The sequence below is a fragment of the Pyrus communis genome, chromosome 15 (genome assembly GCF_041283825.1).
Source record: "Pyrus communis isolate YQ-2024b chromosome 15, ASM4128382v1, whole genome shotgun sequence".
In the NCBI taxonomy this organism is placed as follows: domain Eukaryota; kingdom Viridiplantae; phylum Streptophyta; class Magnoliopsida; order Rosales; family Rosaceae; genus Pyrus; species Pyrus communis.
The window spans coordinates 27,298,767-27,326,030 of NC_142579.1; the positions used below are offsets into that span (position 1 = coordinate 27,298,767).

At 38.4% G+C, this 27,264-nt stretch overlaps 3 protein-coding genes across 3 annotated transcripts; all 3 read left to right on the forward strand.

The window, feature by feature from the left end:
• Positions 1-5,428: 5,428 nt before the first annotated feature.
• On the forward strand, positions 5,429-8,249 carry LOC137736122 (ferredoxin--NADP reductase, leaf isozyme, chloroplastic). Its single transcript, XM_068475452.2, has 9 exons — positions 5,429-5,749; positions 5,892-6,129; positions 6,329-6,462; positions 6,671-6,749; positions 6,923-7,014; positions 7,120-7,197; positions 7,389-7,451; positions 7,542-7,776; positions 8,014-8,249. Exons 1-9 carry the CDS (start codon positions 5,645-5,647, stop codon positions 8,079-8,081), a joined length of 1,092 nt encoding a protein of 363 aa, XP_068331553.2. The 5' UTR covers positions 5,429-5,644; the 3' UTR covers positions 8,082-8,249.
• Positions 8,250-15,928: 7,679 nt separating this feature from the next.
• Positions 15,929-17,188, forward strand: LOC137742283 (uncharacterized). The gene has a single exon (XM_068482112.2). The coding sequence runs from the start codon at positions 16,071-16,073 to the stop codon at positions 16,857-16,859; it is 789 nt and encodes a 262-aa protein (XP_068338213.2). The 5' UTR covers positions 15,929-16,070; the 3' UTR covers positions 16,860-17,188.
• Positions 17,189-23,111: 5,923 nt separating this feature from the next.
• Positions 23,112-25,289, forward strand: LOC137714451 (thaumatin-like protein 1). Its single transcript, XM_068453666.2, has 2 exons — positions 23,112-23,904; positions 24,604-25,289. The coding sequence occupies exons 1-2, from the start codon at positions 23,150-23,152 to the stop codon at positions 24,734-24,736; spliced, it is 888 nt and encodes a 295-aa protein (XP_068309767.2). The 5' UTR covers positions 23,112-23,149; the 3' UTR covers positions 24,737-25,289.
• The last annotated feature ends 1,975 nt before the right edge of the window (positions 25,290-27,264 follow it).

The following is a 27,264-nucleotide window of genomic DNA, read 5'->3' on the forward strand; positions in this document are numbered from 1 at the left end:
TTTTAGCATGCCCGAGTTTTGATTTTATGCTAAAGATGGTTCTTCTTCGCGTTATCTGAAGATTTACTGACAACTTTAGCTTATAAAAGGACAGTTTTGAGATAAACACCACGCCGTAAAACTAGATTCACTTCAATACTGTTCATCTGATTACATCAGTTACTCATTTCAAATCAGAATGCAGAAGTAAAAGGATTATCTGCAATGTACCTCTACAACCTTAAAACTCATCTATTTTAACTCATGCGAAAGGGAATTTTACGGCGTCGTGATTGAAGAGAGAATGAGGAGAACGACGATATATGAGAGAAAACAGGAGTGGCTGAAGATGAGATGAAAGAAAATTGGTTATGATGGTTTGGACATGTGAATCGAAGACTTATTGATGTTGCGATTATAAAATGCAATCGCAAAAGAAGTAGAAGAAGATCTAGAAAAACTTGAAAAAAGACTTTAAGAAAAAATATGAGTATTTACCGAGAAAGACTTGGAAAGAGACTTAAAGAAAAAATATGAGTACTTAGAGCTAACAGAAGAATTGGCGCAAAATCGAGCACAATGGTATTCTAGAATTCATACAACTGACTTCATTTAGTGGGATAAAACTTTGTTGTTGCTGTTGAATGATTGAAGAGTAAAAAGAATATCTGCACTATCCATATCTGCAATAGCTTGCATAATCAGAAAGACTGCAACTTATCAGAAAACCATGTCACCGATCACGGATTCACTTGTGAAACTGTTAGTAAGACAAGCACCATCAGGAACCTTACGTAAGCAGTAGCTCTTGTTCGGGTAACTAATGTGAGTAGCAGCTGACGAGTGACTTTCCTCCAGTCATCGGAACTGCTCGTTTTCTGAACCAAAATATGGTAAAGAAAGTAAAAACACAGTGTCTCCAAGCCAAATACAACCTACAATTATGAAATTCTATGCAAGTAGAGAGTGTATTTTCAACGTATTGGCAAGTAGGCGACACGAATACCAGCTAGGCGACAATCTACATTAGCTTGACAAATTTGATGTAACTAAACACAACTAGTTCACTTTTTTGACAAATGAATAGATCAATTCAATAATATGTACAGGATGAGAATGACGATGAAAATTTTAACGAAAAGCTTTTGGTACTGTTCATTTTAACGAAAAATCATATTTTTACATTAAAAAGTCAATCTTGATACTATTCACTTTGCCATTTAATTTTGATCTTATTGTTAAAACTCAAAATTTTCAAGTCATTTTCATTAGTTTTTTCAATGATTATAAGCATAATTTATTTCCCATGAATTTGGATGAATTTGCAACAACCATGGTTTTTGGTCATTGAATCCTTATTTTTGGATAGCATGCAAAGAATGACACGTGGTGGAGACAAATTAACCATATACAGTAGGAATATAACAATTGATTAGGAGCTCAAGATGACAATTCTACTCTTGATGTCGTGAGCAAACCATCTTCTTCATCTCGATGGGTCTAACTTCCATCACCAATAAAATCTTCCAGCATGTTGAAGACATCATGAATAGCTCCGATGGATTGGACGCCAATTTGTCATCTAACTAATGGTGGCGTTTGAATTCATACACATACGGTATTTGATCCTTCGTAAAAACAGCTAACCAGGTACTTCACGAAGGACGTAACCATCAACATTTAGCTGTTTTTACGAAAGACCAGACATTGCGCATGTATGGAGTCCTGGCAAATTGACATCTAGTGCACCGGAGCAATTTACAAAGGCAAAGCTCCAAATCGGCAAATCCTTAGCCGGCCCATATATCCTTGCGGGTATCGATATACGTGAATTGGGACGTCAAAACAAAACCAATAAGCAGCGGAAGGTAAGTAGTGCACCCTAGATACTGACCCACTTTTTCTGTTTCATTTGTAGACCCTAAAACCCTAGCCAGTAACCCTATACTAGGGGAATCGGCAAGAATGGGGAACTGTGTTGGAGGAGGAGCTGCAGAACGTGATGCGAATCTCCATTTCAACTTTTACTCGAAGGTATCTTTCTATTTATCAAGTAACAACTTCTACAAGTAATATTTTATTACAGACTTACTATTTATCACAACTACTAACTAACTGTTTAGTGACACGTGGTACATCAGGTTTTTTTATATAAGTGGTGGTAAATTTTATTTTTTTAAGTTATTAACTTTTTAACACACATATTTCATCATTTATATAGTCATACATAGTGTGCCACCTCATGTACTAGTCATTCTAGGAATGTTAGAAAAAATTCTAGGAATGTTAGAGATGTAAATGTAATACTCTTAGATTCTTGTATTGTGAAATTATTTATTTGATAAAAAATTAGTCTATAGTATTTTTCTTCAATAACACAGGAAAAAAAAAGTGTGGATGTGTATAAGACATGTATTATTAAAAATAAAAATGTGTTGAAAAGCCAATTTAAGGTGCACTAATTAGTCAAAATATCTCAGCCGCTATGTAATGTAATCATGGTCTCGTTATATCATGAGACGGCCAAGTGACAAAAAGATCACAAAAAGTAGCCTACCGCTCCGTTACAATGGTTTATTTTCACATATCTCTAACAGCGAATCTTGATGTCAAGTTATTGATCAAATTTGAAGCAATCTATGATTATAGTAAAATGATTCAGTTTTCTTCACTTTTCGGCAATGTTTTAAAAGACATGCCCCGAGGCGCGCCTAGACGGCTTTGGAGGCAGGGCGGGAATGATAACGCCTTTGCCCAGTGGGAGTGGGCAAAAACTCGCCGAGGCGAGACTAGGCGGCTAAGGCACGCCTAAAGGTGGTTGGCGGGCGTTCCCAGATCCATCCGCGACCCAAAATTGAAGTCGACTGCTCTGTTTTCAAGCTCTGCCATCTGGGTTTAGGGTTGCAAGCTGTGCGGCATCTTCACGAGGAAGACGACCGTGAAGAAGAAAAGGGATTTTTTTTTTTTTTTTAAAGACTTGGTCCAAAACAACGTTTTGGACGAAGTCTTTAATTTTTTTTTTAAATAACTTGGCCCAAAACGACGTCGTTTTGGCCAAGTCTTTTAATTTTTTTCTAAATAACTTGGCCCAAAACGACGTCGTTTTGGCCAAGTCTGTTTTTCTTTTATTTTTAAAACCCCAAGAGTCCTTGTTTCCTCTGTTTTTCTCAGCAGTCCTCTATTATTTAAGGTCCCGTAAGGCTTCACCTCACGCCTAGGCTGGGCTATCCCTTGAACGCCTCGCCCACGCCTCACGCTTTTAATACATTGCTTTTCGGTACATGCAGTGCTATGTATAGCATATGAGGCAATGCAGTTTTCTTGCTCGGACGTTTTCCATGTCGTCGTCAATCCAACTTTTGGGGAGATCGTACGTACCTAGGGCGGCCAAGTCATAGCTCGATCTGGACACTCAGAGATGAACATCTTTGACAGTCTTGGCCTCGAATTTGAGCTATATGATGCATCCCCGCTCGTCGTCCTGCTTGGATATCGCAAAGGCCGTGTCCAAATCCTTTGCAACTCGGCCGGCTAGTTGGATCGGCTTCGCAAACATTTTCTTCACCCTGTCCTCCATAGCATAAAAAATTGGATTCAAACCAAATCAAAAGAGTTTATTGATTCTGAATTCTGACTATACTGGATCAGGCTTGGATCAAACTCATTTGGGTCCACTTGGCTCTCATGTGAACCCAGTCCAATATCAATGCCGGAAGCCTAGTCTGCTACTCATGGGCGCATAGCCCAAAATTCTAATTTTTTTTTTTTTTTTTTTTTGTGAAAATGTTTTTTCTTCTTCGTGTGGTCAAAATGTGAAATTTGGTTAAACCCCCGGACAGTGAACTTAAAATTTCTAATTTACAAGTGAATAAGAATAACACTAAATCGTAGTACTAGTCACAAGAATATAGCATTGTTGAATATTCATGTGTACAATAGCATGTCATTTAGAAATTTTTAGGAAAATAAACCAAAATTTTAAGCAATTTGTCATACCAACTTTTAGAAATCATTAATTTGTTATCTCTCCACTTCGAATTCCGGACCTCAACATCCTGTTGCGTATGGTGTTTCACGATCAGTATTGGAAATGAACGGAGAAGTGGTGGAATACCTTCCTTATTTATTGCAGGTTGGTTATTCGTCAACACGGGTTTAGCTTACGATGTATTTGGAAGCCCTCACCCAAACGAGTATTTTACAGAAAGAACTCTATTAAGTTTTCTATCCAATATTAGTCATGTGCCTCACACATGACTTGTGTTTAGGGTTATTTCGATCATTTTAATGTCTTACTTTCCTTTTATTAAGTTGTATTCGACAAAAAACTATAGGATTTCTCAGGCAATAGAACAATATTTTTGATATGATAGCAATGAAATGATCATGCAATGCACTATCTTCTGATTATTCCAAATATGTAATCATACACAAGTGGGAGTTTGCATTTTAGCATGTCACAAAGACATAATTTCATATGGACTCTATAAATGAGAAACAGGTTGACGTTTGGTGTTATAAATGGAGCTTATTCGCTAAAGAAAAATAAAAAATTTAAGTGTTTGTACTAAAGAAAAGTAAAAAACTTGTGAAAAATGTTAAAATGACCTAAATAACCTCGAACACAAGTCATGTGTGAGGTACGTGACTTATATTGGATGGAATACTTAACGGAGTTAGGGTGAGATGACAAATTAATCATTTTGTAAAGTTGGTATGACAAATTGCTTAAAATTTTAGTTTATATGACAAATTGAAAATATGAACAAGTTCATATGACATTTTAAAATTTTTCCCTTAAAATAATTACGTAAATGTATAGAGATACAAAAATTGTAAAATGACATATAGATTAAGTATCAAAACATAATGAGAACACAGAGATCAAACATATAATGAGTGTCCATCTAAGAGCCATTTAGTACTACGGTCTAGTAGTATTCCTCGTCACTTATAAGTGAGAGGTCTTAGGTTCGATTCTCGCCTAAGACGGATTTGAACCACATTATTATTGCTAGCCCATTTTGAAACTTAGCCCGCCCCCTGCCCCTTAGTCTAATTAATATCGTTTGTTAAAAAAAAAAAATATTATGGATGTTCATCCAAGTATTGAACAAGTCTCTTTCAATTGATTGAAAACATAAAATACAAATGAAAATTATCTATTTTCTGTTTAAGTGAGAGTTGCAACTTAGGTGGGTCAAGGCGAGCACCTAGGCAAGTCTAGACACTCCTTAAATTTCAAATTTCTAATGATTAACCGGGATGGTAGCCAACCGCCTAGTACCTAGATAGCATTAGGCGGGTGTTTTAGAACAATGGTACAAAGTAGTTATGTTGTGTAACAATACACTTGTATAGTATGTGACCAAAAGTCACTATCATCTTTTGAGAGGGGTCTCAGTCCATACTAAATACAACAAAGCTTGGGTAGTGCACTCTTTGTGAATCAAAAAATCAAAGTTTGGGTGAGAGTCATACATTACACAAAAGACTTATCCTTACATCTGCCACTGCGTTGCCCTCAAATCTCTACCACCTATCTTTAATCCAAAACCCACCAAAAAGATCCCACATTTCACACAATTCTCTCATAAAACATCGAACTTTTGCTACTCTTTTATTTCTTCTCCCTGTTCCTCCTCAGCATTTTAACTCCACAGCCATGGCTGCAGCTGTAACTGCTGCTGTCTCCTTCCCCTCCTCCAAGTCCTCCGCCCTCCCCACCAGGACCTCCATAATCTCACCTGACAGAATCACCCTAAAAAAGGTACAAATTCCTAGCCCTGGTAAATTAATCACTTGGGACCAAGTTTGAGTTCCGCTTCATGTAGCTTTAGATGAAATTAGTGTAGAATATCGCCTTGTACGAAACAAAGTTTTGTGACATGGGGGGTTGTTTGTTTCTCCAGGTTCCTTTGTACAACAACAATGCTGGCGGGAGAGTGGCTTTGATCAGAGCCCAGGTGACCACCACCGAGCCTGCTCCACCTGCCAAGGTTGTGAAGGAATCCAAGAAGCAAGAAGAAGGGGTTGTTGTCAACAAATTCAAGCCCAAGAATCCCTACACTGGCAGAGTCCTTCTCAACACTAGGATCACTGCTGATGATGCACCTGGTGAGACGTGGCACATGGTCTTTAGCACTGAAGGTATGTTGGAGTCCCAATTCTTTAGGAAATATGCATACATAGAACCGGTTATAAATTTTTACATGCCGCTTGTTGTATGTTTAGTGTATCTTAGTTTTATTTTTGCTTAAAAGTTTATAACCAGTTCTATCTGTGCATATTTCCTAGTTTGTTTTCCGTATAGAGAAAAAATGCCTAATACGGTTCTATTTGCTTGTAGGAGAGGTGCCCTACAGAGAAGGGCAGTCCATTGGAGTTATTCCAGACGGTATTGACAAAAATGGGAAGCCTCACAAGCTGAGGTTGTACTCAATCGCCAGCAGTGCCCTTGGTGACTTTGGAGACTCCAAAACTGTGAATTTTTACACTTTTCCAATTAAATGTTGAATCAATTGGATTTTATGCTCATGTTATTTAACGAATTGGTGTGAATCTGCTGGCATTTTTGACATGCAGTATTGCCGCTTTAGGCTATTAGTAAACACGTTTTACTGATCCAAATTTTTCCATCTTTGCTTCAAATTTGATGGTGGTTTTGTCTGAACTGATTGCCTCCATCCAGGTTTCTCTTTGTGTGAAACGTCTTGTGTACACCAATGACGCAGGCGAAATTGTTAAAGGAGTGTGTTCAAACTTTTTGTGTAAGCACATATATCCCTAGTTCTGATTAAATTATTTCATGAGGCAATTCGATTAAGAATAAACATAGGCTGTGTTCGGCTCCTTTGGGAAACGATTTGTTTGTTGTAGTAGTTCGAATTCTAGTTTGAATAGGCCGGCTGGTGCATCTTGGTGTAAATTTTCTCTGTTTCAGGTGACTTGAAGCCTGGGAGTGATGTCACGATCACTGGACCAGTTGGGAAAGAAATGCTTATGCCAAAGGATCCTAATGCAACCATCATCATGGTATAAATACTTGTCAGGTTATGTATTTAGGAAGAAAACAGGACGCTCAAATGTTTAATCCCGCATGAATAGTTCCGGTTTTCTGACATTTCTTTACTAATGCAGCTTGGAACTGGAACTGGAATCGCTCCTTTTCGATCATTCTTGTGGAAAATGTTTTTCGAGAAGCACGAAGACTACAAGGTAAGCATCAGTACTTCTTGATTTTACCTTCAGAAAGTTTCCTGACATAGAACACTTGGCACGCAGCATACATGAAAATAACACACTCACAACATAATTTCCTCAAGTGCATATCTGATCGGTGAATCCTCATCCGTTCTTTGATTGGCCCTGTGTCTAACAAACGATCAAATTTTGACATGACGGTGTAGTTCAACGGTTTGGCATGGCTCTTCTTGGGTGTTCCTACAAGTAGCTCATTGCTCTACAAGGAGGTAAGTCATGTCAAGAGTTTCTTAATTCTCAGTCAATCCTTTGCAATTCGCCGAAAACTTGACTCAGTGAGAAACGATTGTGGAATACAGGAATTCGAGAAGATGAAGGAGAAGGCCCCCGATAACTTCAGGCTTGACTTTGCCGTCAGCAGAGAGCAAACCAACGACAAGGGAGAGAAGATGTACATCCAAACCAGAATGGCTCAGTATGCAGAAGAGCTATGGGAGTTACTCAAAAAAGACAACACCTACGTTTACATGTGTGGTCTCAAGGGAATGGAGAAGGGTATTGATGACATCATGGTGTCATTGGCCGCGAAAGACGGTAAGATAATAGATTGCACCACATTTGTCGAAAAAATGTAAAATATCACATCGGAAAATTGGCAAAACAAAGTCTACTACATAGCGAACGGTTCTAATACTAATTGCACCGAAGCCTTTGCAATGAAACTCACACCTGTTGTGCTAATAGGTGGTAGTTACCGGTCCGTCTCTCTGAAATCTTGACAAGATTTTGATGGCCAAAGACTAATATTTTGTGTTTGATAAACTTTTGCAGGCATTGATTGGACAGACTACAAGAAGCAGTTGAAGAAAGCAGAGCAATGGAATGTGGAAGTCTATTAATTTCTTGTCATGTTGTGTATGTAGATAGGCAAAGGTCTTTGCATTTTTTTCCCTTCAGCAATTTTTCACTCCATTGTCATACTATTATAAATGGCCACTAGAATTTTATTTCTCAAGGTGGAAATTTATACTCTTGATTTAAAAGAAGAAAATCGAATTGTCTTCTTAGTCGAGACTTGATATTTATTTTTTCATTTTAAGCAAGTAAACATCTCATAAGGTTTTATTGATTTAACTGTTTATGAAAGTAAAATAGTGAAAAAAGAGGGAAATAGGGAGTTAGGAACTTTTAGAAGATTTATCATTGCTTTAATTCTCCACACTTGGTTTTTCTACCATGGCTTTAAATTCATATCATTGTCTATGTCTTCCTTTGAAGATGTTCCATAAAGTTGCCTAATTAAGATAATTTTTGTATCAAGTGGGACTATGTGAGGCCGGATAAAACCAAAATATAGTAGTGCCTTTCGAAAGAGGGGATCAGAGCCCTTTTTCCTTTGTCCTCTTGACATATGATAATGGCTAGAAAGAATCGCACCAATGACCATTTGATTACGCCTTGTTTTATCATTTGACAGCACAATTGCTATTTTTCTACATTTAACGATTTAACTTACTAAAGTTATCGGTTGTCAAAAAATAAAATCTAAATTCCATTCCCTTTTATTGAAAAGAAATTCATTCCTATTCCAACCAAAGATGTTTGCCGCCAATGATAGATCTAAAAAGGGAATTCAAAATGGATTAAATAACAAGAAAAATAATTAAAAGTGTTGTAAGCATAATTTATTGAACAATTATGGAGGCCTTCCCCTTTGCACCTTTATTTATAGTAGTTGGAAAGGTTAATTCCTTACCCTTTTAGGATTACAACTCTTAATAGGTAATCAATTACTAATAGGAATATAAGAGATATTCCTAGATATATTAGGATTTACACAATCACATTCCTAATCTAATAGGACCGCAACACTCCCCCTTGAGTGTGTAAATACTCAAGTAAATGACGCATGAGGTCTTCAGCGATGAAGTAAGTATAGTTGATGAAGTTGTCGGCACAATGAGCAAATGCGAGTCTCAAATCAACGGAAGAATGCATAAAAAAGTAAAATTCACAAAACCTCGCTATGGTAAAACCCAAGGTGGGAGAAAAACCCATAAACTAAGGAGAAAAATGATAAGTTGCATTAAGTCAAAAGTATAAGTCTTCTGGACACAAGTAGAAGAGCTCACAAGGGTATGATCAGCCCAGGATGGGTGCCTCGTTAAACCCTAGTTACGTAGCAAAAACCCAATAGGAAAAATGCTCCTAATCGTAGGGAAAAAGAGTACATTAAAATCAAGTGAGTGTAATTCTGGATACTCCCCCTGAGTTTGACAGAACTTCCAAATGAGAACTACAAGCATTGCATATGATAGTTAGGCATACCAATTCCTCATACAAACTTCTGGAAGGTTGACTTTGGCAATGACGTCTTGTAAAGGTAGGCAAGGTTGTCTGGGATTGGTTTGCATGACTTCAATCTCTTGATGTTTTGTTGATGTAGATGTAGATGCAATATATCTTGGCCTTTGTTGACGCATCATATCTTGGTTGGGTGGATATATTCGGCATAGTCTTCATAGATCGTTGTTGGGACTTAACGATGGATGAAAACATCAAGTACTTCGAATATGTTCAACAAGAACTCCTAACCATGTATCAATTGTGGCGTAGTGAAGTAAGGTGAGTCTTCAAACAATTCGAAGATTTCGCAACTAAGGTCATATCATGGACCTTCAAGATATTGCGATATCCCTAACGATAAAGACATAACCATCGGGGATTTTGCCTTGTGTAGGTTTGATAAGTAACCTACATAACAAACAAGGCAAGCATCATTCCGAGGATCAGGGGGTTGGATCTGCTCGAGATGCATCGAGATTTGATTTGCCTAAATTCATAGTACCTTCAGGGTACGTCTTTAATACCAATTCAATGGTTATGTGTAGGCGCGGTGCTACATCTTTACCAATAGATCAACAACGAAGGAGATATCCTGTCTAAATAAATACAATGAGCTAAGTACAACAAAGTGCAAAGTTGAACTTAGATATGGAATTTCAGATTCTGTAACCTCTTCAAGGATCTCATTTGCATATAACGTATGGACGATCAAAGGTATACTCAAAAGTGATACTTTCGGGGTGTTGTTCGACTAGTAGACCAAAATATTGTCAGAACAATGCTTCAACTTTAGGTCAAGGCATAAACGAGTTGTCCCAAGATCCTTCATCTCAAATTTCATCTTCAGGTGCGACGTAGTTTTCTCAAGCTCTTTCGAAGTCTTAGTGAGATTCGTGTCAACGACATAAACTGTAACTCTAGAAATTCAGAATAAGACTTCATAGTTTAACATGCAAGGGCATAATTTATCCCTGACTCATCATATAATCACTTAGACGGGTATACCACATCCGTCGGATTGTAAGTGAACGCCTCAAACAAGTTAAGAGGGTGTTCCGTGGTTTTGGAAGTATTTGAACCAATCCATGTAATTCTTCGGGAACTTACATGTAAATCTCTGTATCTATATCCCCATGGAGAAACACTAACCACATTTCATAATGCTACTATCAATCACAGGATGTTTTGAGAGAAACCTTGCGCCATAAAGCGTGCATCATATCGCACTATTTCATTCATCTTATAATGCGTCATTTCCCACTTGTAACACAATAGGGTTACCTTGGGCAGTGTAGGAACGATAGGTCCAAAACACACTTTGGTAAGGAATTTGACCTGGATTGTAATTTCAGTTGTCGAATCAGTTCTACGTTGTCACTTAATCAACGGAACACGGTTTGATATCGTTGCTTTTCATTTATGTCGGTAGCTACCATATAAGTGAAAACATCATTGATGGTAATCTCATTTCAATTCAATTTTCTCATCCAAACTAGTATACTGGACCAAGAACTTCAAGTCTCAGGAGTAATCCGGATTAATCTCATGAAATGGAAATGATTTAAGACAGTGATAGAGTATAGATTCATTTTTGCGCCGTGTCTTCCTCTTCTATGGAAGTAAATCCTACAAACCGAGTGATCTGTCGTGCTCCAGGCCAAGACAGATTGATTGGCTATCCACCGGTGTACTAAATCGTCTAATAGGGACGGCACACCCTCCAGGGATGTTGACTCAACGTCCGTTAAGTACGTCTATCCTTGCAGGCATGTTTGCAGCTGGTATATGATCTCATCACTTAAGCTAGATCAGAGGAATGTGTCTGGAGCAACATTCTGAAAGCTAGAATTCATCGCACTTCCTAATCATACTTATGCGGTATGCGTATCGAGATGAGACATAGTGGGCAATGTCCACACAACTTCGAGTCGTTCTATAGGAACGTTGACGTTCTTATCTGCCCCTAATGATGGGAAGACTGTCTCATCTCATTGAAGTGACAACCCGTAAATGAGCGATTAAGAGATCGTATGCAAGGCTCTAAGAGAGCTAATGTGAAGGAGAATCATAATCGACAAAGATTCACATCCTTCTTTGAAGGAGAATCATAAACGTCAGGTTCGTACCCAATAACCAACTGTAACGTCAAATAGGTTGGGTGGCAATGGGCCTCAAGGCAGACCAACATAACTGCGTACAAGACTGCATAGCCCTAAGCAAAAACCGAAAACTTGGTACGTTTACCAAAATTGGGGTGATCATTTAAATTGTGCTTTATGATCACTAGGCGAGGCTATTTGGGGTATACATGGGAATTCAAGGTTCAATTATAAACCAAAAAGACATGCAATACTTTATCGAAAATTGTCGATATAAACTCTCTGGCATTATCCAGTCTCCCGGATTTTAAGGGATAAGTAGGGTGGTGAGCCTTTAATTGGCCAGGAGGTTTAGCAGCAATGTGTGTGGACTAACATGTGACCAGTTTGTTGATTCATCAACCAAAATCATAAGTATTTATATGGTCCGCATTTTGGTTGGATTAGTCCACATATATTCCCTTGAATCCACTATGGAAAGAGGGTTGTTTAGTATCTTTACTAGGAATGATTTAGAAATCAAATTTCTCAAAACGAGCGGGTTTTAGCAAAGTGTACTTGTAGGCACAAGGTCGTTACTTCGGGTAAGGAGATGCGTCGTAGCATCATTGTTCGACCAAAGTGTTCCAAATGGTCGTACCAAAACAAGTAAACTGCTCAATCACTAGGCTCCAAGCTGGCCACATGTGGTGTGTTTCCAGTTGGGAGACAACCCATTGGCCCTAAATGAAAGCTTCGAGCTAATTTTTGGAGGTGGTGCAAAGATATTTCACTCTATTTTCTTCAGTGGTTTCATTGATGATCATTGTTCTCTCGAAAATCCTTAAAAACTTAACGATAGGGAGAATTTAAGGTCCCTTAAATGGTAATTCATTACCATTCATACAACGAGGAGCATGCCAAAGCTCTTAATCAGGTTGGATAAACCTGAAGTCATTGTTAGAGATGTGATTTAGGTGTAAAGTTAGTGTGCATAGTATCGCATTCATAGACAACTAACTTTCCCACATTCCTACCTAATCAAATGTTTAATTGAATTGGGTCACATGTATTAAGAAACATGATTCAATTAACTCATATTTTTAGACAATATTAATAAAATTATCCATAAGTAAAACATACACCAAACTTGAATCCAAGAACATGGAAAAATGTTCACAAAGTAAATGGTTTACTGAAAGGATTGGGTCATCAAGGCCATCCATGTCAAAATTATGCTTTTCCAACGATGTTTGGTGGAGCAAAATTAGTCTCACATATTGACTACAACAATGGTACTCCTCAACGACATTGGTAGAGGCACGAACATGTGCATAACCAATGATCTATTCCATCTAGACGAAAGTAGATTATGTAGGATTGAGGTTCGGGAATATTATCCCTTATTCTTGAAGTTTTAGGTCTTAGGTGCCAAAGATCATGCTTCGGGCATAATGCCACACCTTGGCCAACCTTGATTCTACCATATGTTGTAAAAACAAACTTGAAATTGGATTGTGAGAGAGACAGACCCCAAATTGGGTTCAGTAGGCTTCAGCCGAAGATGGAGGGTTCTGTTCAGTAGGTCTCTGCCGAAGCAGAGTAGTATTGTTCGGTGCACCTCTGCCGAAGCAGAGCTTGCCCTTCGGTGCATCCTTGCCAAAGCAAGGCATCATCATTCGGTAGGTTTTGACCGAACTAGGTCAGCCCATTCAGTAGACTCCAGCCGAACTGGGTCTATACCTTTCTCTCACGTTTATGATAGTAATCAGATCCAAGAATTTGGTAAACTTCCACTTTCTACACTGTTGCCTCAAGAGGGAGTTAAAAACATGGAATGACGAGAAAAAGTATTCTCCAGTCAAAATTCTATCGGATTTATAAACTTCAAAATTGTACTTAGTCATGGACGTAATCATGATGTGCTTTAGGCAATATTTTTCATGATTAGACGGTCCGTAGAAGCGAGCCAAAGAGCCATGGAATCCTCGTTCGGGAGGTATTTCTGTGGGTAATGCTTCAGGCATAAGTCTTCGAATGAAGATCATGGCGGAGGCCTATTCAACTCTTCCTTGCCATTGTTGGCTTCAATGGTTTCTCAACTACTTGATAGTTAAGTGGAGATTCACGTTTTGTACCCCACATGAAATGGTTTTTATTAGAAACATCCAAATCAAGGAAAATCAAACTTGTGACGATTCGACAATCCACTAAATTGGAAAGAACAAGATTGTGATTGGTGTTATGGGAGTGAATCATCCATAAGCATCAAAGTTAGAACATTTGAATTCTAAGACATGGTTTTCATGAAAAACATCGGGTTTTTATGGGTGTATTATTTTATGAAAACTGTGAGTTTTAAAGGCATTAAATTTGAAACTACATGTTCAATTTATTTTATGAACGTTTATTTTATAAAAGAGAGGTTCCTGCAAGAATATATAATGCAATATGCCAATTTAAGTGTAGTGGATTTGAGTTTCTTCAAGAACTCAAGTGTGAGCGCTTCGGGACTACGAAAGGATGTCACAGTTCAAAGAAGATAAATAAATTATTGAATCGTTAATGTCCAAAAGTAATCTTCAGGTCAATAATTTCGGATTCATTATCAGATTAATGGACTGTAGGTCACTTTTAATTAATTCAATAGATCGGGACCAAACAGGATCGATCACAGAAGCAAAAATAATTATAACATTCGGGTTAAAATTAGTTAGAATGCTAAATAATAGCATTGGGTCGAAAAAACATAGCCCAAAAAAATTTGGGCTGCAGTTGGCTGCAAAAGGCAGCCCACGGGTGGTTGCAGGCCACAGGCCAACTGCACAGAGTATGCCCAGTAGCCAAGGCTACTGGTATTGGGAAAAAGGGGCGCGTGGGACAAGGCCAGTCGAAGCAGGCTTCTGGGCTAGCACACGGAAGGCCTAACCAAAGCTGGAGCCTTGTTCTTGGACTGGGGGAAGAAACCCAGCCTACTGGGCTGGTTGATTGGTTGCGGGCCGGGGCAAAAAATAAAGCCTAGCAAGCACAGAGGCTTGCTGGCGGGTCAGGCCTAGCAAGCACCCCCGTCGAAACATACCCCAGGCCGAAGCTTGGTTGCTGCGTGTAGGAGCAGTAAACCCAAAGGGCTGCTACGGTGGTCCATGCAGTTGGGCTTCAGGCCAGCGACGGTGCATGGTGTTGCCAACGATGGTGCCACGGCGCTGGTACCGCACTATGTCCATTTTTTTTCCTTTTTTTTTCGAAATTTCTAGGGTTTGAAAAATCCTAATATGCTTCTAATTTATTTATATTCTTTGACTCACAAATTACACGTAGCAAAAATTGGATAATGCATGAAACGTGTGTATACATACATATATATATATATATTGACAAATATATTAAACATATACAATATATATATATATATATATATATATATATATATATATATATCGGAAGGTAAATATAAATGTAGGGGTTCATGCATCATGCGGAATATTTTCATGCTTTTTGGTCGTTTCAAATATTTTACTTTATTTTAAGCGTACCTGATTGGTAGAAAACAACAAAAACCTTTGAATTTGTAAAAGATCATTTTCAGAAAGCTGGAATTACATCTTCAATGCGTTGTATCACGTTCAACAAAGAAAAATTAAATTGAATCAATAACATGTATATCAATTCAATAAAATAATTAATTAACTAAAAAAATGATAAAAACGTAATACTCCTCTGATTGAAGAATAAACTCTTTTTAGTGTAGCGTCAAGAGCGTGCTGATAACGTGTTGTAGACATAATTTCGTGAAAAATTCTGAAGGCCTTAGAGAGAGGGGTGCGGCAAGAGTAGAGAAAAAGAGAGAGATGTGTAATTGTGAGGTGTGTTCTATTTCACCTCATTATGCCTTTATTTATAGTAGTAGGGAATGTTAATTCCTTACGCTTTTAGGATTATAACTCTTAATAGGTAATCAATTCCTAATAGAAATATAAGAGATATTTCTAGATATACTAGGATTTACACAATCACATTTCTAATCTAATAAGATTGCAGAAAAAGAATATTTTATAGGAAAGGATTAATTTTAGAGGTTGAAGGATTGTTGTAGTACACGGAGGAGCAGCTGATCCAAGCACCTAAAAAGCTTAAAGTAAAAATGAATATTTTATAGGAAAGGATTAATTTTAGAGGTTGAAGGATTGTTGTAGTACATGGAGGAGCAGCTGATCCAAGCACCTAAAAAGCTTAAAGTAAAAGAAGCCCAAAGGGAATTAAGAAACGGGCCTGACACGGATTAGGGTTTTCATTTTATATAAATAAAAATTAATAAAATTCTTTTACTTAGATTTGCCTTTGCCTTCACTGCAACTCTGCTCTCTCTCTCTCTCTCTCTCTCTTTCTCTATAATCGGTCTCTCTCTCTCTGTTTATCGCTTTCAAACCCTCGCGTAAATCCATATCAGAATTTTAACCCTTAACCATGGCGGAGGAGAGATCGACCGGGAAGGTGCGGTGGTTCAACGACGTCAAGGGCTATGGCTTCATCACCCCCGACGACGGAGGCGAGGACCTTTTCGTCCACCAGTCCTCGATCAGATCCGACGGTTTCCGCACCGTCGCGGAGGGCGAGTCCGTCGAGTTCTTTATCGACTTCGGCGACGACGGCAAGACCAAAGCCGTCGATGTGACAGGACCTAACGGCGCGCCGTTGGTCGGTAACAAGAAGGAGAACTTCGGTCGCTCTGGGGGCCGCGGTGGCGGTGGTGGCGGTTTTGGATTTGGAGGTGGATGGAGAGGCGGTGATAGGAGGAATGGAGGCGGTGCCGGTGGCGATGGGTGTTATAGTTGCGGCGAGCCTGGGCACATGGCTAGAGATTGCCGTCAGGGCAGTGGAGGTGGCGGAGCCGGTGGTGGTGGCTGTTTTACTTGTGGTGGGTATGGCCACGTGGCAAGGGTCTGCCCTAATGGGACTAGCGGTGGTGGTGGAGGTGGCGGCGGCGGCGGCGGCGGCTGCTACAAGTGTGGTGCATTTGGGCATATGGCGAGGGACTGTGCTACTGGTGGAGGCGGCGGCGCTGGTGCTGGTTCTGGTGCTTGCTATAGCTGTGGGGCATATGGCCACATGGCGAGGGATTGCAGCAGCGGCGGCGATAGCAGTGCTCGTGGAGGCGGACGATATGGATTGAGCTCTGGATCAGGTTGTTATAACTGTGGGGAAGCAGGGCATTTTGCTAAGGAGTGTGCTAATCCTCCTAATCCCAACGCTTGAAGGAAATAAAAGAGGAGAGAGAGTAATAGTAAATATTCTCCTCAAGAATCTTTAATCTTTTTGTTGCTAAATCATTAGTCTTTTTAGTATTTGGGTCTCTTAATTTTGCGTTTTGGTGGGATATACATATGATGGTTTTTGCAAAAGGGATTTAATTTTTCTGATCGATGATAAGTGCCGTTGTTTGGCGAACAAGTTTTCCCCTTTCACATGCATATATGTGGCGGTTCGGCTATAGAACTAGGTGCCTTTTCATATTAATCCTTCTTATCATGTTATCGGTGACGCTCGGAGCTATTAAATTGAAAGCCTTTTATTTTGAGTGTTAACTTTGGTCTCTACTTTCGATAATTGAACAATGTGTGTGGTTTGATGATGTTCTTTTCATTGGAAATTGAATTAGACATTTTCAAATGTTGTGGCATGCTCTTGATTTTGTTTTCAACTGTGAATTTATGGTATCTCCAATGTATTGGTGTGGTGGCTTGACTTTGTTGTGTTATTTTCGGTTTGGCAGAAGTTGAATTAAATGTCTTCAATTGTCTCTAACCTTAGGCGATAGAGCTGATTATCGTCTTGTTTGCAGCCTAGCAATTGCCACTTGCTTTTCTCATTGTTGTTGATAACTTGATATTGCATTGTGTACCGGAATCCTGTTTAACTTTGCTATTTGTTACATCTTGTTGATGTTGAGAGATTAGGTGTTTCCAACATTTGGAGAAAAAGAGATGAACCACTTGCATTTTTGTTACTAGTTAATAAGGGATAGGATTTGTGATCATTGCAGTTGATGTATTCGGGAGCGAAGAGCTGATCATGATCCTTATGTTCATGAGTATGCATAGGTATTCTGTTTATATACATGTGATATAATGAACTTGAGCAGCTTGTCATCTGTTGTTGCTTAAGTGATGGCTTAAGCAGCTTGTCATCTGCTGTTGCTTAAGTGATGGTGGGGGGCAGCGCTGCAAACTTAAGCAGCTTGTCACCCCCATCTGGGTCTATTTGGTTCTACCCAGCAAAATCTTTTTAAGCCTTCCAGGCGAAGCGTGAGTATATCATGAGGTAAGTTGTAGCATAAGCTTTAATGGGAACTGACACGCTTGCTAACCCTTTCAGTTGTGGCTTGCGTACCCCTTCAAATGTTGAAATGTAGATTAGAGTTTTGCTTCTGTTAAATGTATTCTTGATCCTTTCTGCCTATGTCTGGTCTCCTTCATGTACAACCTCATGTTTTTAAGGTTACAGTATAACTTTCCTTGTAGTTGTAAGGGCGTGTTTGTTTAGCTTCACTAGGCCTCACTGGACTGGACTAGACTAAAAGCTAGTGTAGTCCAGTGTTTGTTTGCAAGAGGGACTAAGTTTAATGAGACTAGGTGGGATTCGCTCTGACCAAAACGCTCGTTAGGTGGTCTTAGCTAGACCCCTCGAGAAGGAGTGGACTGCTAAGACCGCCTTCTCTTCGCTTCGCCCCTACCCGGTCCCCGCTTCTCTCTTATCTCTTTCTGTATTTCGTCTCTCTGCTTGAAGCTTCAGACGTTCATGTTGGCTGGGCTGCTTGGCATCATTGATTAGAGGTGATGACCTAGATTCTTCCACCATCGACATTAGCCATGGTGGCTAGACAACAACAGCCTCGTTGCTCATGGTGACCTAGATTCTTCCGTCGACAACATCGTTGCTCAGAGATTGTGACCTTGGATTTTGAAATTAAAAAAATTTGGGTGCAAAGGGTTGGGTTGGAAACATAGTTAGGGAAATTTCGTGCAAAGGATTGGTGCAAGATTGAAAACTTTAGTGTTGGGTGAAGTGAATTTGAGTGATTTTTCTTACACAACTATGAAAAATTGGGGGGAAAGAGATTGGTACAAAGAAAAGGAGGGACAAAAATGGGAGAAAAGGGGAATGGGGAGGGAGTGGCGGAGAAAAAGATGAATGAAGAGATTGGAGAGGAAGATGGTTCTAGAAAAATAGGGAAAAAGATAAAGTAATACAAAATATTAATTGATATATTAAATTAAAAATAAATCATTAATAAATATAGATTAAATAATATAATATTATAGTCTTGCTTCTTAGTTCGATGATGCACTAAACGTTTCACTAAGTTAGTCGAGCTTAGTCAGTCCAGCTTAGTCCTTGAAGCTAGTTCAGTCTGGTGTAACAAACGCATCCTAAGAGTTTTAGTTAGCTTGGGACATGCGTTAAAGACCTGAAGTGAATCGTTTTTCTTTCTCGACTAATCCCTGCTCATTGTTTTGTATGGATAGTGATTAGGGAATAGGGATAGTTTCTAGCTGAGATAGCATTTGGAAATCTCAGATGATCTTAAATCACAGGGAGCTTTAGCTGGATGTCATATTCTTCTATTTTGACTCGTGAAGGTGCTTGAACCAGGATTTTGATTCGAGTCGCGATAGCAACGGCCCAAACCCGTTGTTTACATCTCCAAGGTATGACACTGAACATTTTAGTTTTATTTTTGTTTTGTTTAAAATGTGGGTGCCAGATAAAATTCAATGAGGGTTTTTTAAAGGCTACGTGGCTAAGCGAGTCTTGGCGGAATAACTTTTTGGACGAGTCTCGCTAGCACATCCCATTAATTAAACATAATTCTTGGTACAGCTAAATGTGAACATCTGGTCTTAATTTTGTTTCCAAATCTGATGGAGATGGATGCTTGTCATCTAATTTCACTTTCTGGGTTAACCTGAAATTGTGTTTTGAAGTGACCCAAAGAGCATGGGTTGCAGCAATTGGTAAATGTTTTGGGTCTCTGTCTGTCTGGCCCTTCAGGTTTTGGTAAATGTTTTGGATCTCTGTCGTTCTGGCCCTTCAGGTTTCTAAAGGACGCTTACCCTTCTGTTTTTTACCCAAACCTTGGCCTCCGCTGGTTGTCAAGTTGCCTACTTGTAACGAAAGCAACGTTTGCGAGCTCGGGGTCACTGAAATTTAAGGTTGCATATCATTTTCTAATTGATGATCTCATGTAACCCACATATTTTATATTTGTTGAAGACTAATCCACCTCTCGCCAACTAAAATTAAATATTAGAAAATCATTATTGCCACTCGAAAATTACTAGTGTGAGGGAATCTCGAGAATGACAAGTTTGCAACCAATTTGTTCTTCCACTCACTCAGTGTAAATATATAGTTTGATGGGATTTCTTCTTTCTTGGGGAACTAAGTACAAATAGAACTTCATGGTTGCCGCTCAAAGAAGCCAAAATCATAAAACAACATAAGCACTGCCGATTTGTTCATTGTTCCCAGTCCTAGTATACGCTTCAAAACATTTTAGAAGTAAGATATTGCTATAAACTTAATGCTTTTATATGTATAGTAGTGATTACTACGTAAGAACATATTAAAAATATTTGATAGTCAGCTCTTAAGCCTAAGCCTACCACGATATTGCAAATTTTTTTAACAACTGTACCAACTCAGTATCGGAAATAGCTCGAAACAGCTTAAGCTTGGTATCAGGTTCAAAATTTTTAAGCTCCCTCGAACTGGGCTCGTATAAAGGCCAAGTCAAGCCTAACTTGAGCTTGAAAAAAATACATCGCACGTTTTACAAACGAAGAGTTTGATATTTGATTCCGATTACGTAACCGTGTTGCCTACACCCAAGGAGGGGAAATGATCCTCGCCAGATCTCTTCCTTAGGATTTGGTGATCTCACTTATTCATCTTATATCGTGCAGTCATAAATCATTTCAAAATTTAAAATTTAAAATTAAATATAAATATTACCTAATAAAAACTGACTGCATAATATATAATAAATGAATGAGATCACGGGATCCCTAGGAAAAGGATGAGGCGAGGAACATTTCCCCCAGGTAGGAAGACTGGTGTCAGGATTTATCAAACACGTGGCAGCTCTATAATGAATGACTCCTGTTGCTTCTGACACAGTAGTCCCAATAGTCCACGTGTAAGTAGGATATATGCTCCCTCCGTTGACTAGTCACTGGACTGATATTTTCAACTCACATGCTGAAAGCTCATGAGTCTGGCGCCCCTACCCAATCACTAGGGGTGGTTCGGTATGGGATCCCATACCGAAACCCTTGTCCCGATTCCCAAACCGAAATTTTTGGGAATCCCAAATTCAATACCAATCCCAAACCAAATTTTCGGGAATCCCAATTTTCGGGAATCCCAAAATAATTTCGGGATTTCGGGAAAAATCGGGAATCCCGAAATGTTTTTGGGCTTTTGGACTAAAATTTGACATATTATGTTTTTGGGCTAAAATTTGACATATTATATTTTTGGGCTAAAATTAAGCTTCAATCTACCCACTACCCACTACCCATTAAAGTAGGTTGAATATTAACCGATTTACCAGTAATCATCTTAACATTTACACCAAGGTTAAGAGCCTGGCGGATGGTTTCTGCACTATCATGTCTTGGAGGGTCGAAAAGAGGCAACAATCCAACGAACTGCCCTGGACCACCAGAACCTTCTTTTGTTTTCGCCGGCACTTCCTGTAAACATATACCAATCACAATTATAAGCCAGTGCTCTACTTCTTATAAAACTGAAAAAAGTGCAAGAGATGCTAAAAACGTCAAGGTTGAGTATAAAACCTGTCTAGCAACAGCCAATGACCGAAGCCCACGTCCAGCATATTTGTCAATAATGGTAAAAGCCTTCTTCTTGAAATCTTCTTTGCAGAGGCAGAGGTCCAAAATCTAATTACAGAAATCAATTCATTAGTCTGTGAGTATGAAGTGCACCTCTCTAATACCAGCTCGGGCCTGCGTATAAATGAATTCATTAAGATGAGCATATCCATTGAAAATTCCGTCCGAGAATTAATGAAGAATCAATTATAGGGCATACAAGAAAAGTTGGAAATGATTTATACCTCCTTTGGGTCGGCAAGCATTCCAACCATAGCAGCATCAATGGCATCCTGGTTTTCAGTTCTGGATGACCTTGCAGCTAGAAGAATGACATGATCTTTCTCCACACCCTTTGCAAACACCTCAATTAAAAAATAATATATATATATATATAATATTTATTTCTATTCGGTATGGGAATACCGAAAAAATGGAGATGTAATACCGAATCCCATACCGAAAATTTCGGTTTGGTTCGGGATGACATACCGAAATTTTCGGGAATTTTGGTTTGGGATTTTTTTGGTTTGGGATCGGGATTTTTTCGGTTTGGTTTGGGATTTTTGGGATTTTTTTCCAGCCCTACCAATCACTCCCAAATCCAAACCAAACATTTGAATTTCTCGAGAGATTTTTCGGTGTAATTTATAATACAAGTGGAGACATTTAAAAAAAAAAAAAAAAAAAAGAATTCTTTCAACTTATATAATGACATATAATGCACTTTGTATTCCTAATGCTTTGAAAAATCTCTTAATTTTTGAACACCAACTTGAATTTTTCCTAACAGATACTAACTCATTTTTTTACTTCCTACACCAACGTCTTTTGTATTCTTATTTTTCTACATTTTATTCATTTTCTACATTCTTATTTGATTTTTGCTTACAAAATTGACATCTCTCGTCGAAAATGAAGTCAAAGCCGAATCCACATTGTTGACTGCCAATTCTATTAGAGAATCTAAACATTTTTGCGATAGATATGTCACGTAACATAATAATAATCATTTATTCTAAATTAATTTAATCTGTTCAATGATCATTAAGTAATTGAATTAGACCAAAAAGTTAAATAAATTTTTGAAAATAATTACTGCCATGATAGTTAGTATTACAATAAATAGAGAGTAAATAATAACTACTATAATAAGTGGTTTAAATTCAAATCGACCAGAACGGATGAAAATGATCTTACAGGCCTCGAAAAGCGCTTTCTTCTCCCGTATGCCATTTTTTAAACATATTATCACGATGCCTTCTCTCTGCACAAGTTGCCGCCACTAAAAATAGAGACACTCAAACATCTCTGCCATCCGTGTGACAACATGGTCCTGACCCCACCAAGGCCCCACCCATATTCTTCCGCAAGGATTGTCTACCCTTTCATTTTTGATGTTTTTTGTGCCTTATTGTTTTGTATGATCACGATTAAATTATGTTAATATTTTATATTATATTTTTTATAAATATAATAAGATAAAAATAAATAATAATATAAAATATTAACGCGACTTAATCGTGACCACACAAACAAAAGAGGGTACCCAAAGTGAAAGGGCAGACAATCATTTTACCCTCTATAAATACCCATCTCCCACATGGCCAACTGAAACAAAATCGTACAAAAAAAAACATTTCACTTCCAATGGCTTCCCATCAAGCCTTTTCATCCTTCTTATTCCTTCTCTGTCTACTTCAATCCATTGGAGTCGGTTACTCGGCGACGTTCACGATCACAAACAAGTGCACCAACACCATATGGCCGGGCATTTTGTCGAATGCAGGGACGGACCAGCTACCCACTACTGGATTCGCCTTGGGTCCTGGAGAGTCTAACACGTTCTCTGTTCCCACCTCGTGGTCGGGTAGGTTATGGGGGCGGACGCTCTGCTCCCAGGACTCAACCACCGGAAAGTTCACTTGTGTGACAGGCGACTGCGGATCTTCTACGGTCGAATGTGCCGGCAGTGGAGCCGCTCCGCCTGCTACTCTCGCGGAGTTCACATTGAACGGCGCGGGCGGGCTGGACTTCTACGACGTGAGTTTGGTCGACGGGTATAATCTCCCCATGTTGGTGGTGGCTGAGGGTGGGACCGGAGGGAACTGCACTACCACCGGGTGCGTGGTGGACTTGAACGCCGGGTGCCCCTCGGAGCTGAAGGTGACAGCGAGTGACGAGGGCGTGGCGTGTAAAAGCGCGTGCGAGGCGTTCGGGGACCCTCAATACTGCTGTAGTGGGGCCTACGCTACGCCGGACACATGCAAGCCGAGTTCTTACTCGCAGTTTTTTAAGACTGCGTGCCCGAAAGCTTACAGCTATGCTTACGATGACGGCACCAGCACCTTCACCTGTGCTTCCGCTAATTATATCATCACTTTCTGCCCTGCTCTTTCAACAAGGTAAATATCTTTCACTTTTTTTTTTTTTTTTTTTTGCTTAATACTTTCTTGGATTTTAGAGATTTAAATCGAAATTTGACCACATTTTTCAGTGTTTTACGTAGTTAATTAGTGTTGAATAACCCACTAAACGATTGTATCTCACATTCATTTCAGCGAGCTGTATTTGTTTTGCTGTAATGGCGGGTGACATGTTAAGCCTGAGTTAGTTTTATTATAGTATGATCATTGTAAATAGTAGTAAAACAGGTCTCAAGTTCGATATTTTCTTACGAAAGAAAAGTTCTAAATGTATTATTTAGGTCATTTATAACATATTATGCAGCGTTATTGTAGCATTAAAGAATTATATAAATGAACAAAATTAATATGCAATGTTGCCAAATTGTATGAATGATTGATGAAATTGTTTGTATGCCTAAGTTAGCGAAAATGTTTATGTTTTAATTCACAAGCTGGGTTGTGATTCGACCATTTTTTGATTGTCAGCCAAACATGTTAGGATATGGCCGTCACGTTTTTGTTTTAATAATTGACATGCATCAATACAGGCACCGTCCTTGCTTTATGATTGCAAGTAATTGGCACAACATGCAACACTTGCTAATTATTTAATTAGTATTTAATTACATTATCTTTATCATATTTATTTTTAAAATGTATTGATTTTTAATGAATTTTTGGCTGTGGGTTTTGCAGTGTGAAATCGTCGAATGGGCAGGTCCCTGGTGCAGTCGATGTCTCAGCTAGTTTATGTAATACGATGCCCAACTTCGTCGTTATGGCCGTCACTGTTATGGCGGCAGCTTGGCGGTTGCTGCCGCTATTTTGATTCTCTGTAGCAGATTTCACACTAAAAATATCTCATCGGAGATCCGACCTAACAGTTCGACTGTTGAGATTACGTGGTGGACCCAAACACCTTGACATTTTCTGGAAGCCGACGCCGGAGGAAATGGGCCCCACGATTCCATCGGAGGTTACAACTTTGCATTTGGGTTTATACGGCGTCGAGCAAAGCCTATGGTCCCATGTGATGATGTGATCCACGTCGTCTGATTATAAAAGGACAAATCATGAGCGTTGCTTTTGCCGCCACAATCACGAAGCGTTTTCCATTTGTGTTTTCTTAATTATTGTCGATTTTCGGATTTTAGATTGTGATGTAAATAATTATATAGTAGAGGAGCAGATATAATTAGTAGCTGGAAATGTAATTCTTTTGCTGCTACATCCAACAATATGGGTTAATGTTCTTTTTTTTTTAATATGTTATATGAGTTGGTATTTTAATTTTTATTATTTTTCTTTTGTTCGTGGCGTTGATGTGATTTCCAAATTGCTTTATCAGAAGTTGACTGCATATATGCCTTAATTTGTTGTCACATTCTTGTTACGAAGCATTTTATACGCATTTAATTAGTAGATTAATTGTGCTTTGTGATGCAGCATGCATCATGCCTGTTTTTCCTTGATAGTACCATGTAGAGGAGACAAATCAACTCAATACATTGTTAATAGGTCTTATTAAGACCCATTTAACTTGATTTCACTTTACACTATCACCAACCCTAGCATTTGACTTCTATATGATGGCGATATCAAATTAAATGTGTTTTATGAGTACTCACTAACAACTATGGATTAATTTGCCACCTCTACTATCAGGACGTGAGATCCATGCATGAAAAATGAAAGGAATGATAAAACACGAAAGCCCGAACAAAATCTGATCATGGTGTTATTTCACACTTTTGTTTGTTGATGCCTATTTTGGTCAGCATCACAGAAGCCCGAACAAAATATGATCATAGTTTTATTTCACACTTTTGTTTGTTGACCTAAACAGTCATCAACAAAGAGCATGTTAACAATCAATTAACAAACTATCAAATATGTGTAACTAAGGTTGATTCCAAAGATGTGTTGAACCATCAAGTTGTAGAAGTACACTCCTTCAACCGAACAAAATGATATCCTCAAAACCCTATAAACTAGAGGATGTTATTTGATAAATAATGTGGTATCAGTCAACTCCTCTAATACTTTTAAACAGCCAAAGTGAGTAGATAAAAACTGCCTTTGCAACAATTTCTTGTAGATAAAAAGGTTCGATCAATTACGTAGCTTTTACACCTAGACATTACAACGCTACATGCACGAAAGCAATCCAACTTGGCTATGCTCTTTTCGATTTCTAATTTCTATTCATTTATTTATTTATTTATTTTTCTTAAGAACTTTAATTCCAAAAGTTGCAAGATATAATCTGTAAATCTTTATCTTCTTTCTAGCTAATTTCCTAAACTTTTTTTTCCTGATAAAAAGACTTTTAACACAAACTAGGACAAACAAGCCAGATCATAGCTTAATTAGTGTACGTGTTGAATAATTAAGTTAAGATTCTAAACATCTTAATGAGTCACCTTAATTATAATCAAGATTTTGTGTTGAACAAGTTACAAAAGATTCTTTACTTGTGATCAAATCAAGAAAATGTTCACATTGACTTCATTGCTGATGCGATAAAAATAAGACCTAGGAAGAGTATCGGCAGGACCATTCATGCACATACACATTTGTAAGGCAAGTTAAACGTGAATTTTTTCATGCAAATGCAAATCATCCATAGGAAAATTAAAAAGATTCATATTCAAAGAGACTGTTTGATAACGTTTTTGTTTTTAGTGTTTTATATTCACTTTTCACACTTGAGATGTGAGGAAAATTTATATGGAAGAAATGCGAGGGTGAAGAATTATGATGGGATATATTTACTCTTCTTCATCCCCTTCGCTATGCATTTGCCTTCTATCACCAGTAGGAAGTGAAAACCAAAAACTCCAAATGTTCCCTATATATTAGTCACATGCTCCTTTTTCTTCCAACTTTGGAGAGGAAGAAGCTAATACTCATCGAAGTATTGCCCTGCACATGGAATAAATACTAAATAAAAAAGTTATGACATGACGAGTAAGATAAGATGATAGAGATATATTATCAATCGCAACGAAATTTTTTCTCCTACTACTCAGTGAGAACTTGAAAACTCAATTTGGCTATGCCTTTACGCAAAGTATATATCTTATCTCTGTTGAAAACATGTATCTATCGTTTCATATGTGCATTTATGCGTTGTAATGCTGAACTTAGCAACAGAAAAGTTATTGTTTCACACTTGATTTTCTTAGCCTTTCCTTTTAGTCATCCAACATAATCACTTTCATTCAGACCAAGAATTTTGCCTAGTGCTTTGAAAATTTCTGGCGGCTGTGTGTGAGTACAAAAAAAGAGGTATATATAAACGACTAGCTTTTGAAAAGCAAATTATATTTATGGACAGGTGATTGAGAGGCAAGT